This window comes from Chenopodium album, chromosome 17 (genome assembly GCF_948465745.1).
Source record: "Chenopodium album chromosome 17, dcCheAlbu1.1, whole genome shotgun sequence".
NCBI lineage: Eukaryota > Viridiplantae > Streptophyta > Magnoliopsida > Caryophyllales > Amaranthaceae > Chenopodium > Chenopodium album.
In genome coordinates, this window is record NC_137850.1 from 7,248,708 (window position 1) to 7,263,150 (window position 14,443).

Genomic DNA, 14,443 nt, shown 5'->3' on the forward strand with positions numbered 1-14,443 from the left:
TACCCGTATTTTCGGGTACCCGAAAACCCGGGTACCCGGATTTGAACACCCCTACTCACCACCACCAACAACAACAACAACAATAACAAGTGCGCTTATTTTCTCTCTCCTCTCTGTGTTCTTCCCGGCAAATTCCACTCGAAATCCGCACTTTTCGGGAACCAACACCACTGTCTTCGCTTTGGTCTGCTCAGTTTCTCGACATTTTTTTCACCTCCACGAGATTTTTGCCCTCTTATATCCTTGCTTTCATGCTTTCCATGTTAACTACTATTGTATGATCTTACTTTTCTCTCCCCTTTTCAATTTTTAGGGTTTTCATCTTACATAATTCTTGCAGGATTAATTCTGGTAATTTTTACTTAAGATTTCCTTTAAATATGATTAATTTGGATGATTTTTATATGAATTTGTATTGTGTTACTGAAATTTGTCTAATTTTGTTGTTTCAGCAATTAAGTAGGTGTTAATTCTTCAAGTTTGATGGATTTTAATTTTAAATGGATTGTTCCGATTTTGATTATTGGATCAGGTACTTCTGTTTTTGCTGCATTTTCTGCTATTCTTTGATTGCTTTGAATTTTTCCCTTTCAATGCTATATTTTTATAGTGCTCTTGTAATTGGAGTAAGAGAGTTTTGGATTTTATAGTGTATGAGAACATGAAATGTATTGATTTTGGATATACTTAAAACTTAGGCTACTTAGCATGTGACTGAAATGATGAGAAGTTGCAATCAAGAGAACAATTAACCTTGTCTTTATAATGGCCGAGGGGAATTGATGGAGCTCGGTTCATCTAGTACAGTGCACACTTGACTGCTTCACACCAGAATGTCAATCCTTTTTCTTGACTTTTTCGCCGGGTATTGGATGGGGGTATTGTTGAGATGGTAGGAATCTGATATGTAGATGAAACTTGAGGTTTTGTCGTCCTATTAATGTGGCGAGCAGTTTGTGTATCATTGTTTTGTTATTTAAGTTTGTTTCTGTTGTTAATGTACTGTGTGCAATAGTGAAGCTTTATTGTTTCATGTATTTAGGTTTTAACTTTTGGATGAATATCGTCCTCTTCTCTTGTCAATCATTCAGTTTTTATGCTCGTAAATGCCTCTTCTGATGAAGATGACTACCAACGCTGTGAGATTGCTGTAAACAATTGGGCCGCTTCTCAACTTAGTCAAGAAGTTAAAGAAGATAAACATACGCTTCGTGACCTGTTGTTCTTCCTACATATACCAAGGACTGGAGGACGCACATATTTTCACTGGTAACTGAATTGTGTAGTAAAGTGTTGGAAGCTGCAATTTTTATTTTGGTTGAAAAAGGAAATTACAACATTTGTTTGTTTGCAGTTTCTTGAAAAAGTTGTACTCCTCGAAGCTGGAATGTCCTCGTTCCTATGACAAATTGCGGTTCAATCCTAGGTATCAGTTTTCCATTTTCCTTTGCTAGTGACCATTTACCCCTTCCCCAGTTTGGCTGGCTCATCTCTTTTGTTATAAATGAATGGGCGAGGAGCCGAGGAGAGAGTATATGTAATACACTGGTGTTAATATCTCTGCAGGTACTGGTGGTAGAATTTTAAGCATCATTTTCAACATGTGTTGATGAATTTTGTGCAATAACAGTAGATAAATTGTCTTCACATTCTCCTTTTCTATTTGTGAAATGTTGTTATGGTCATCTGTTAGATTTGAGGTTCAATGGCTTTCGTTGTTGAAAATTTGAGTTGTGAATGTGTGATCATTTGGAAGTAGGATGATGTTCGCAGAAATATGATACTATATGGGTGTTTAAGTAGAATATCTTTTGATGTTATAATTATGTGATAGAAGATCCATTTAATTGTGCAAAAATAGAGAAGTAAAGATAGGTCCCATGCCACGCGCTGTAATTATAAGATCATAATGATTCTATGCCTTGATCCGATGGAAATTTTCATGGAAAGGGAGCTCTAGCTTTCCGTGCTCCTATAACATGGTACTGCCATAGGATAAGAGCTTTTGGAGAGACTATCCTCTATTGCAACATCTATAAGACCTTAATTAGGACGGAATCCAATTAATCTTTAGGAATTTGCACGACAAAGTTGTAAACCCGTGACGTTCCAACAACCAGCTGGTAATGCATCAAGCATTAACATCAATGCCTGAAAGGCTCTAATTGTGCAAAAGCAGAAAAGACAAGAAAGGTTCCCACCTGGAGCAGGTTGAGGGGTTGAGGTTATCCTTGTGATAACAGAGAAGCTGCATATGCCAGATTCTTGATTTAATATGCCACATCCATTAGCTACTTCACAATGAATGAGAAGATTCACAATTTGAACAAGGTTGGTGCAAAATTTGAACCTGAGAATTGTGGGTTATTTCATAGAGTAAATGTATAAATTTCAGTGGTGAACAAAAAACTTACTGGAAGATTTTTACAAAGAGTAAGCATCAAACAAATGAATATAATAATGATTTCCTATGATGTCACTTTTAATCTTGCTTTCTCTTTTTTCTGTCTTCTTTTTTTTTTTTGGTGCCAGATTTTTACTCCCTCCACTTTACTGAAATGGCTACACATGCTTTGTTACAGTCTTAAATGCACTTCGTTGACCATTAGTATCGTTAGTTACATATATATTAAAAAAAATGTAAGATTTGAGATCTTAAATTACTCATTGGAATGAACCAAATAATACCTCTCATAGTCACATGATACTGTGTTGGTATGAGTGGTAATATTTTGTCAAAGATATTTAATGATTTTGTTTTGAACTGGGCTTGAGACCCCAGAGGATAAATAGACTCTTTGATTGATAGAAAAAACAGCAAAAAAAGTTAAAGCTTTGAACCTTTTCTGCAAACTGTAACCCCCCTTGATCTTCTACTTGTTCCTTGCATAAGTGTGAGCTTAGTGATGAATTTGGAAAAGATCTTTCGCAGGAAGTTGTAGCTTCGTTTAGGTATGTCCGTGGATTACTTTTTGAGACTTCAACATTGTTATTCTTCGTATATTTTGAAGAAGATCCTTGGCTTACTGGTAGCTCTGTGTTTATCAAAGTCATGTCAACACGACTTGCTATGTTTTTTAAGTAGCACTCTCAAATTTAAAAATATACTGTAATTAGAAAGTGTCATTCCCAATCCTACACCTCCCTTCTGATGTTCACTGTTGATGAATCTCTTAATTGTTGTAGGAGCAAATTGTTCAAAATGATCAATTGTGTAATTTGTGTTGATTTTCTGCTACTTTTGAAGATGCCTTTAATAGAAAGGACCTTATGTATCTGATTTATTTTGTAATTTATACTTTTTATCCTAACTGCTCTCATTTTATTTTATTTATGTTTTCTTCAACCCAATTATTCCTTTTTAGTTGTAAATATTGGTAGGAATCTCTTGCATTTTCCAATTTTGATGTACAAATTATGAATATCTTCTCTGTTTTTCTGCAGAAAAGCTCATTGCAGGTTGCTAGTCACTCATGATGATTATAGCATGATGACCAAGCTACCACAGGATAAGACATCAGTGGTGACAATATTAAGAAACCCAGTTGATCGTGTATTCAGTACATATGAATTTTCAATTGAGGTAGCTGCTAGATTTTTGGTGCATCCTAACTTAACATCTGCCATACAAATGGCTGGACGTTTGCGAAAGAAAAACAATGTGGTTAGCACGCTAGATATATGGCCATGGAAGTATTTGGTTCCATGGATGAGAGAAGACCTATTTTCTAGGGTATGGCTTACTGTTGTTTCTTCTTTTATTTTTATTAATTGGTGAAAATTCATGTCTGGTTCAAGATTTGTGTAATTAATTTTGAGTTACCACGTTGCTTTGATTGCTTCTACTGCATTCGTGTCATTTAGAGCTTGTAATTTGCATAGGGAGTTAAGGGATCTTGCTGGAAAGTTAATTTAATTAAAGATCACAAGTACAGTGCTCAATAAACGTTTCATCTGGAATGTGTTTCATTCCCTTGCACTCTACAAGATTCATGTCTGAAAGGGGGAAATTTTCTCCTCTTATGCTCTGCTCCTTCTTTGGGCTATCGTTTACCCTGAAATATGTGGTAGTGATGGCAATAATAGAAATGCTACTCCAGATGATGGTATTGTTGTGGTGGTGATACAGGTATTGATTGGCTATTAAATTTACAATGGCACATGTGAGCCTTTGATGCTTTGTTACCAGATCATCTTTTGGCATGTGTTCAAGGATGCCTCGTAAAAGATTTTTGGAATGCATTTAATTTTTGTTCCCCTTTTTTCTTTTCCGTCCGTGAAAAATAAATAAGTAAAAACTTTCTTACTTAACCTATTTTTGCTTAACTGGACTTGCTTTTGTTTAACTTAGCTTATCAATTTGCTTAACTTATTTTTGCTGAATTTACATTAAACTTAATTATCTTTGCTAATACTTATATAAATAAATAAGAGGAGAAAATAACCATAGTAAAAATCATTAATTTCTAAAATTACCTGTTTTAGTTGTCCATTGATGTTTTGATTTGGTATATTATCTTCTCTCTAAGCTTTTATCGTGCATATTCCCAATCATGCTGTAGTGTCCACTATGCCTGCCACGGCAACCACTTTTTTAATTGCACTATATTAGTATCTTGTTAGAAACATATAGTGTTTGGTTGGGTGTTAAACATTTTCTTTTATTTGGTATCTAAAGGGATGGAAATCAATATTCCCAAAGGCGGAAATCAATTTCCTTTTTTAAGTAATTAACACATTTTCTACTCTACTCCTTGCCTTTCTTATTCTCTCCTCCCATCCATCCTCTCCCTTTTACTTCCAGTTTACTTTTCTCCATAACTTTTCTGGTATGCTACCAAACAAAGGAAAGCTAGTTTCCAATAGTGCTTTCCTTTGAAAAATATCTTCCATGGAAACCATTTCCCATTGAACATGATCTCATGAAAACCAAATGGAGCTAGAGGTAGGATTGGTGGACACTTAGACCATGTGACATGTTGATAATTCCTGTATGTTTGCTTTTATATAATGATATTCGCACATTTTTACTCCTCACTCTATGATCTTCTCTCCCTTACATTTTCTAAATTTATTTGTAGTTTGTGGTATGATTGCTGGTAGACATATAAGTGCATAAAGCCTCAATTTTATGGCAAAATTGGTGTAATCTCATATAGTATGTTTGAGAAGTTACAATGTTTGTAGACTATGTATCCTTGTATGCATTCTTGGAAACTAGATCATAGCAGTGGTCTTGATTTTTTTTTTTTGTAATTTCTAATTTTTGAAGTTATCAAGTTAATGATATTGTTTTCAAATTCTTCATAAAGTTGGGATTTGTGCCTGATTGGGATCCTAGAATGTTTAGATTTAGATGCTCAACTCAAACTCTTGATATTATTATTTGTTTACATGGACAGAGAGATGCTAGGCTGAGACAGAATCTAAATCATGTTAGTAAAGACTCGTACAATATGGAAGACTTTGCTATGCCGCTGCTTCAATACATTAATGATCCAATTGCTTTGGATATCGTTCACAATGGGGCCACTTTTCAGGTATCTCTGCTTGGTTCTTCTTAATCAGCATTGTTCTTTTGTACAGTCGCTATGCTGCTCTTTAAAATTGTGATGGCTATAAGCCTCATTCTTTGATCTGATGGTTCGTTGGATCAGAGGTGGTTCAGTTTGACTGGCTATGCTCATTTGCATCCATTTAATTAATTCCGAAAGACCATGCAATTCTATGGTTTTTCAGGGTGCAATGATATCTTACTATTGAATTGCTGACCTGTTAATGTTGCCATGGTTGTGTACAATTTTGGGATCTGCCTGTTCTTCTGACTTCATATTCTTGATGACATGTAGTTAAAATTTTCTCTACAACTGGCTGCAGGTTGCTGGACTAACAAATAATTCTAATTTAGTGGAGTCACATGAAGTGCGTACGTGTGTTCAAAAGTATCATTCTCTGGGGGATTCTGTGCTTGATGTGGCAAAGGTAGCATGATTTTCTCTGCTCTTGAATGTTTTGCTGACACATATACCCTAGAGTTTGCACCTGGTGCAGCCTTATATGCTCCCTTTTTTATTCTTTTTATTCTTTTCTTTCAAATCTTGCAGAGGAGGTTGGACAATATGTTATATGTTGGATTGACTGAAGAGCACAAAGGATCTGCAACAACATTTGCACATGTAGTTGGTGCACAAGTCATTTCTCAGTTGGTAGGATCAAATTTAAGCATGGACCATCAAGCTAATAATATAACAGGTCAGCTGTACAGAATTCTCACTTTTGATGAATATTTCTATGATCAGAAGGTGGATTGGTTATGACAGGGGATGCCTAGTTGGTAATCCTCTTAACCAGGCCAATTAATCATCTAGCCAAACATGAAAAGTTCATATTTTATACAAATATTTAAGTCAGTTCCTATATAATGTGCTAACTGCTAAGAATCAACTGAGCTTAAGCACCATTAATGGCAGAAAATAGGAAAAGGAAGATGATTTTTTTTTTTTTTTTTTTTTTTTTTATTAATAATAGGAAATTACAGTAAATGTGTGGTATTTTTTACTTTCTACAGGTGGATTCTTTGCCAATTTAAGCTAACCCAAAATACTAATATTTCATAAGCTAATCGCCACCTTATCCTCTCTAATCATAGTATTATTCCTCTAACTAACTCACTTATCTTCCTCCTCAAGACACTATTAACTGAATTATATTGCACTACCAGATACTCCCTCCCATTTGCATTATGCTAATTGCTCTAGGCAGTACCACATTAAATTGGCCTCAAGTTATATAACAATGATGGCTAACAACGACTCTAGCTTCTAGTAATATTTGCTTGTCCCTCAAAAATATGAGACGTGAGGGCTTCCCAGATAGCTAGGATGACATTACATATCATCTTCCAACTTCAATGCTTCTGGCTTCTATAAGTCCTCTTCTACTCAATCTAATTTGTTTTTATCCCTGTTGCCAATTTAGCATTATGTCTTTACATTTTCAGCTTTCTACCATAAACTTTAAGTGAGAGATGCTCTCAGAGTTAAATTCTCTTTTAAGATTATGAACCTCATCTTTGTCCCTGTATAAACTATGTTTCCTTGTGTTAATTCTGCTCTGCATCATAAACCAACAGAAGGAGCTATATCTAGGAATACTTAATTTTTACAATTTTAATTGACCCACTAAACCTTGTCTTCACTACCCTATAGTAGTAACTAACAGCAGTGGTATAAGCTCCTTTATGATTAGCAAACCTGGAAGGAATCAGCCTTAACCTCCTCTACTATTCACTTTATGCACGTAAGAAAAAGGCATCAAAGTCAGTTAGCTCCACTTGAGCTCTTGAGGGCTATCAATTAATTCAATTCTAGTTTGTTATGAAAGATTTTATCTGACTGTGCTCTGTTAGAAAGGAGTTTGTTATGGGTACTAGGAGTTTCTGCTTTTAATCGAGGAATGCAAAAATAAGGCATGCAGAATATTGATTGAAACTTTTATCTTGATTTTTTTTTTTTTTTGTGGGAGAGACCTTGCCTCTCGAAAGTAAGGAGTTGTATTTTTTTTTATTGCTTTAATCAATATACAGCCATCCATCTTAGAATTTCTCCCTAATTTCTGCTGTTCTCCTTGCCAAACTCTATCTGATTCCTACCAAAACCATCTATTCATGCTGTTATTATTTTCTGCCCTCCCCAGTATTAGATCTGCAAACTAGATTGCAGTGATTGAGAGATATATATTGTAGGAGGCTTTACCTTCCTAAATACTCCCTCCGTCCCTTAATTAGTGGCCTATTTGATTTTTTCACTGGAATTAAGAAAGTTGTAGATTCCTTAAAACTAATGATTGGGAGTATAAATATGCATGTGGGGTTAGAGAGAGATAGAGAGAAAGAAAAGGTAGTCGGTAATTATTAAAGAGAGGGAGAGAGAAAGTGTTGGGAAATAATGTCAAAAGTACATAAAAATGAAAGAAAAATGATGACAACTCATCAAAAAGGGTGTAATTTTGTCAAAAAGTTACACTCTTTAAATAGAAATAGACCACTAATGGAATACAGGCTACTAAATAAGGGATAGAGGGAGTAGTATTTTTCTTGTTCATGGCATTAACATAATCATTTTAGGAAACAGAAGGTCGGCAGACAACTCAAGTAACACAACAGCAGATATTAGCCGCAGTGTAATCTGTAAGAGAGGTGCATAGAGCCACATCATCATTTGTGTATGTCTTCTCTATGAATCATGTCTAAGCATAATTAGGCTGACTTTGGCTCTTAATAATTACTTAGGTTAAGTTGTGTAACCCTTTTACATCTAAAGGGAAAGTGCCCAGAATGAAACCAGAGAGAGGCCAGAATTTTTATCATTAATTAATGTGTTGCTGGAGTTTAACAAATAGAGGACGGACTTAGTGACTTACTGTGATTGGCACACAGGCCAGAGGAAGCATAGAAAGTGGTAAAATCCTTGAGCATTAACATAATTGAAGGTATATCCCTTTGAGTACAGGATTTCAGTCGACTTATAAATAAATTGAGTTAGGTGTTGTGGTGTTATTACTGTTATATGGGACTATATTAAGTGTTAAGTACTTTTTTAAAATTTGATTTTGCCATTTCGCGCACACTTTGTTAATGAACCTCAAAAGAATGAAATTTCTCTTACCTCAGCTTCCAGGTGACTGATTCCTTGCCAACTTGATCCTCTAGAGGAATGATGGGTTTACTCCATCAGAAAATGTTGGTTCCCTTATGAGTTTTTGAGTCAATAATTGCAAATTAAAAATATTTCAAGTTGGGGAAAGTTTATCCTTTCACCATGCTCCAAGATATACATTTGAAACTGGACCTGGACTTCTGGAGCATATTTCCTATTCGATAGGAACCCGGGGGGGGGGGGGGGGGGGGACAACAACACTCCAAATTTTTTTTAAAGTTTTCCAGGGTTTTTGGATCTATTTCACCATTTGTTTTTTAAATCAGTAGTTTTTTTTATTTGTATATTGACTCATTGTTTGGATTGAGAGAATTGGAGGGAAAGGAAAAGAAGAGAATAGAAAAGATTCATCCTCCCTTCTTTGGATACCTTTTGGTAGTAGCGAAGGGAAGGGAAATGGAAGGATTCATTTTCCCTCCCTCTTTAATAAACTAAATCCTTCCAATGTTGGAAAGATTTGAAGGGAAAATGTAACCTTATACTCTCCCTTCCCTTCCATTCCTCCCCCTTCCTTCTTCTTCCCTCTTCCACTTTGCTATCCAAACAAACTGACAGTGTCACCATGCTCCAAGATACATATGAAACTGGATCTGGAGCATATTTACTCTCTCAACATTTGTTTTCTAAATCAGCATTTTTTTTATTAGTATACTGACAGTATGTTTGGATAGGGAAAGGGGAAGGAAAAGAAGGGGAGGGAGGGGAAGGGTGGGAAGGGGAGGGAAGAACGATGAGTTTTCTTTCCAAGTCTCTCCATCGTTGTAGAGATCAATTTCTTACAATTTAATCCTTCCATTTCTCTCCCCTCCAATTCCTTTCCTTATTTGTTATCAAAGATAATCTATACTTCCATTTCCATTCCCTCCATTTCCTTTGATCCAAACAAAGATATATAGTAAGATAGTCAATGATATTAGTTCTCAAAGTTGTGAGTTGGCAAACATGGAAGTCAAAATAGAACATAAAATAGGAGCAATGACTTTGATAGAATGTAAGAGTGAACTCAATTCCAAGTTATGATTTACCTATTATGCAATATTAGGAGGTCTGATTCATCAAAAGGATTGATTCTGACACTTCAAAAATCTGCAGAACAAAGCTATTCACATGCAGCGTCTGAATCTCAACATGGTCAACACACGGTTAGTTGTAATACTGTTTTTAGTGCTTCCATTTAAGAACATATGCAATAGTTTTCTCGATTTGTCATGCTTCATGCTGCCTGCTCTACAGAGCATTTCTATTGATGAAAGCCCGAGCAACATACCAACTGCGGATGGAGAATTTGGAAAAAGTGTAAGCATTATAGATTGATCTCTTCGATAATTTGATTGTCCTAAATCATTAACATCCTATTTTTATCTTGAAGTATGTAACTTACTGTGTTTAAGCCATTTAGGAAATGACTGTTGGGAAACTTATGGGATCGTACGAATCGTGCATTGGTAATTTGCGGAAGTCGCAGTCACAACGGCGCATCACTTCTCTGAAAAGAATTTCCCCTGTGAACTATACAAAAGAGGTCTGTGACAGTTGTAAGGTCATAACAAAGTTTGTTAATTGTGAGCATTTTGGGTTATGTTGTTAAAAGAACATTTTACTTGGGCAAAAAAAAAATAGAGATTGTTTTTTAAAAATGATCATTTTTGCAATCCTGCAGGATCATAGGAAGACGAGGATTAACTGATGTTACTTTCAATTTTATCTTAATGTGGGTAGTAGACAGTAGGTGTTCACTGACACTCTGGAGTCTTACATTGCAGGCACGCCGTCAGGTGCCAGAATCAGTTATTGAGCAGATAATTTCACTGAATAGACTTGATATGGAGCTTTACAAGTATGCTCAAAAACTCTTTGCGGGGCAACATGAGCAGACAGTGCAAAAGTTGGTGAGTTCTGTAATCTGAGCCTCTTATTCTCTAAATTATAAAATTTTTCTGAAGAATACTAATTAGAAGAAACACAATCATGTTGCCTATATCTGTTTTTGAAATTTGTTATTTTTATTCAGAACCAATTCTTTTCCAGAATGGTCAATGTGTAATTTTCCACGGCTTCTTTGCCTTTTTCTTTTTTATGCCCAATCCTTAATTTCATTCTCTGGCGAGCTGCCATTTGCTTCTGATGGTTTTTGCCTTTGCTTAAGCATTTTCTTAAGAGTCTCAGCTCCTCTATTATCCTATGGCCTTTGGACTTCGAAGTAATATGATGATGTTGATTGACACCTTTAATGACTGTTCAAAAGCTGTTTTATTTTCTTTTTTTGTTCTAGGGGATTTAAGAGCAGTCCTTTTTTTACTTGAGCAAAAGGCGGCTTGACTGTTGCTTTGTAGATCAGCATTTCTACCCTCTGATAAACTTCACTTTGTTGACAAATATATTGATTTCGGTGACTCATTGGTTAAGTTGTTGCATGAATGCATTTAAATAATCTGTATGAGTTTTGCTAATGTAAGCTTTGTTAAATTCAAGTTTGAAATAACCATACTCTGTTATTAACAAAATGTAGCTCAAGTTGCAGGAAAGACAAAACGGCATCCTGATGAACTCATTTACGGCTCCACCCTGGGAAAAAATCTCTTTAATCATGGCTGTCGTTTTGGTGATTGTTGCTATATCAATATTTGTAAATGCTAGAAGAAGAATGTCTAAAGTTAAGATATGATAGAACCTGAACATAGACAGATTTTTATAAAGGTTTATAGAGAAAGGAATGGCTGCCACCCTACTATGCATCACCTGATCTATTTCGAAGGGACGGCAATTGTGAACGATACTATTGATTTGCACAGCAACTGAAACTATTGTTGTTTAGGTGGTCTTGATCCTGACTGCACAATTTTTTTTTTGCCATTTTATCACTGCAAATATAAGGATATCTCTGCGGCTAACGCTGGCAAAGTCTTTTCTTCTCAAAATCTATTTGAGAGATTTCAAGAGTACCGGGTTAAGACAATAGAGTTTCTTCGTTTGTCTATAGAATTTGGCAACCAAATTTAGGCGTAGATGGTACTTTTCTCTCGTTTAGATGATTTGCAGTTAATTTCATTGAATATAAAAAAATGTACTGTATTATTCTACATGTATAAAAAAATTTCACCTTATATTCTCGTCAACATATTAAAAAAAGAACTGTGATTTGGTAGCTTGATGGATTCGTCTATATTTCTTGTTTCTACTTTCTAGATATCATTTTTTATTTGTTCAGAAAATGTCATTATTTTTAATGTTTTTTGCCAAAAAAAAAATATTAAATAAATAAAAAGGCACTGAGAATTGTCTTAAAGCAAATAGGAAAAAAAAAATACTGCATTTTTTTAAGTACCCACAAGTGCTAGTCATAATCGATCAATATACGTGTATTACAAGTAATGTAAAAAAATCATTTTGAATTATGAAGTTCTATTTACATTCATTAATATCGTGCATTGATAATTTTAGGTGACAGATTATGTATATGTTAATATTAGGTGATAAATTACACATACGTAAGATAGTCGGAATTTTTGTAGTTGAGGAGGTGAGATTTATAGGTGGTTTGATAACTTAAAAATGGAATTTAGTTTAGAAACTTAACAAATCCACAATATATATTAAGTAGGGATACCTATCAATATTGTAGTTTAGAAAATTAAGTAGGATACCTAGCAAATTTTACAAAACAGAAATTCACAACAGTAGAAAATTTTATAATTTGGTTAAGCAGTAGCTCAAATTCACAACATCAGCATATTATAATACGAAGTATTTAAGCAGGTATGACAGTAAAGGAAAATCAGAGGCAAAGTAACAATAAGGAGTATTGAATTGATTACAAGTTTTAGACAATCACATGTCTTGGAATGTATCTGACATTTTTGACAATCACATATCTAGAATGCTTTGGCAATTTATTTGTTAACCAAATGCAGTCGGAATTCACTTGTAGTCTATCAATATTGTAGTTGCTTTTATTAATACGAAGTATAAGGGGGCGTTTGGTTCACGAAATATAGGTATGAGGTATGGGTTTAGAATGACTAAAACCCATACCATACTATTGGTTATACAATAAGTAAAGAGCAACACATTCATACTTGACAGCTCCATCAGCCTGCATTAAGAATACTGAAAACATGAGCCATCTCAGCATTACAAGATAGCCAAGTATTAATAAAAGCAACTACAATATTGATAGACTACAAGTGAATTCAGAGTTTATAATCTAACTAGTGTTCAGATTCTTTCTTATAGCTTGCTACCGAATTTTATTTCACATCTATAATTGATATAGTTTGAAGAGAAAGCTCCAAATATGTAACAGTGATGAATGATTGTCCCAACTAACCCAAAAACTCTCTCCTTTTAGTCCCCATAATCTCCAACAAGTCCCCCGGATTTCGCAATCACCAAAAGTCCCTAACAGATGAAGGTAGCCCTCTCTTAATAACTCTACTCAAAGAACCTAGAATTAACACCATAAGATGCCACCTTTAGCCACTCCTCCCGAAGATGTTCCTGTTAGCTAATTAATTTCACATTGGACCATATATCCAAAGAGGAACAAAGAATCAACTACAACTCACCCTCGCAAGGATGCAACACACTAAAACGCGTATAAGCTCAATAGTACTTTGTTTGTGTTGCTAGGATTAGGATCAGTAAGAAAGGGGAACTATATTGAGGCTCGATACTTAAACACAACTCTTTATACATATTGCTCATCCCAAAACAAACAATTTACATTGCTCACTATAAATTTTACGCTACTTTTCGGCCTCCTTATCCAATTTAATTTTGGTGGCAAACCCTATATCTTAATCCTTCAAGACAAACAACCAACATGTTAGGGTTTACGCTACTTTTCGGCCTCCTTATCCAATTTAATTTTTCAATTTCAAAGTACAATAAGATCAATAACCAACAAAAATCAAAGCAAAATAGCAAACCATGATAATTTTTACCAATCACAACAAACAAATAAAACCCATAATTCCAAACCAAAAACTCTCATAATATAACAATCAAAGTTGACAAAAATTCAAATCAACAATCAAATAATCATAATTCGATCAAAATCACTCACAAATTAACATGAAAAAAAAAATTCAAAATACAGAAAATTAAAAGAAAAAAGCGAAGAGAGAGAATCAAAACCATGAAGAAGAAGATCAATTGTAGTAGAGCTCAAGACCCATTCCATCATGAATCTCATAATCCTCAAGAGTAATATGATCCTTGTAAATTGTATACCACTTCTGAATTCGGATCTTTTCGGCACGAGTACCAGTTTGAGCAGCAACAAGCTTCTTCAAGTCTCCAATGGTGTCATCTTTGTTGCACTTCACTCGAACTTTCTTCCCTAACCTATCGTTCAACACCACCTCAATCATCTTTCCTACTTTGCACGATCTAATTCTTCAGTTGAATTGGGGAATTTTTCTCCAGGAAACCCTAGACTTGTAGATTAAGGGGGTTGGTTGGGTTTTTATATTTTTATACCGTTGAAAATTATACGTACGGGTTATTCTAGAATCTTGGAAATTCTTGGTAAATTTCACGCGACTTATAAGAAGGTCGGCTCATGATTTTAGATTTTATTTATTTATTTTTATATTTATATGGATGTTAGGAAGTTAGAGCCACCAAAAAAAAATGCCGAAAAACATAAAAAGTTTAAATTTTGTAAATTACCACTCACAAAATACACTTTTTTATGAAATTACCACAAAAAAAAAAAAATTTAT

The 14,443-nt window shown here is 34.7% G+C and overlaps 1 protein-coding gene across 4 annotated transcripts; it reads left to right on the plus strand.

Annotated features, from left to right (window-relative positions):
* The first annotated feature begins 65 nt into the window (after positions 1-65).
* Positions 66-11,849, plus strand: LOC145589459 (protein-tyrosine sulfotransferase-like). 4 transcript variants are annotated; one of them, XM_081646033.1, is made up of 14 exons: positions 66-184; positions 314-351; positions 453-532; positions 1,092-1,269; positions 1,355-1,426; positions 3,445-3,733; positions 5,403-5,540; positions 5,878-5,982; positions 6,105-6,252; positions 9,810-9,859; positions 9,951-10,013; positions 10,117-10,239; positions 10,481-10,606; positions 11,227-11,849. In XM_081646033.1, exons 3-14 carry the CDS (start codon positions 484-486, stop codon positions 11,380-11,382), a joined length of 1,497 nt encoding a protein of 498 aa, XP_081502159.1. In that variant the 5' UTR covers positions 66-184; positions 314-351; positions 453-483; the 3' UTR covers positions 11,383-11,849. The 4 variants fall into 4 exon arrangements, with proteins under 4 accessions (XP_081502159.1, XP_081502160.1, XP_081502161.1 ...); XM_081646034.1 differs by having other exon boundaries at positions 83-351; positions 11,233-11,849; XM_081646035.1 differs by having other exon boundaries at positions 84-351; positions 11,239-11,849.
* The last annotated feature ends 2,594 nt before the right edge of the window (positions 11,850-14,443 follow it).

Bases quoted from the DNA above. Each gene is read 5' to 3' on its own strand.
- LOC145589459 (XM_081646033.1), top strand. From the start codon at position 484: ATGGATTTTAATTTTAAATGGATTGTTCCGATTTTGATTATTGGATCA. The intron at 1,270-1,354 runs GTAACTGAATTG...GTTTGTTTGCAG, and splicing joins GGACGCACATATTTTCACTG to TTTCTTGAAAAAGTTGTACT. The intron at 10,014-10,116 runs GTAAGCATTATA...TAAGCCATTTAG, and splicing joins ATGGAGAATTTGGAAAAAGT to GAAATGACTGTTGGGAAACT.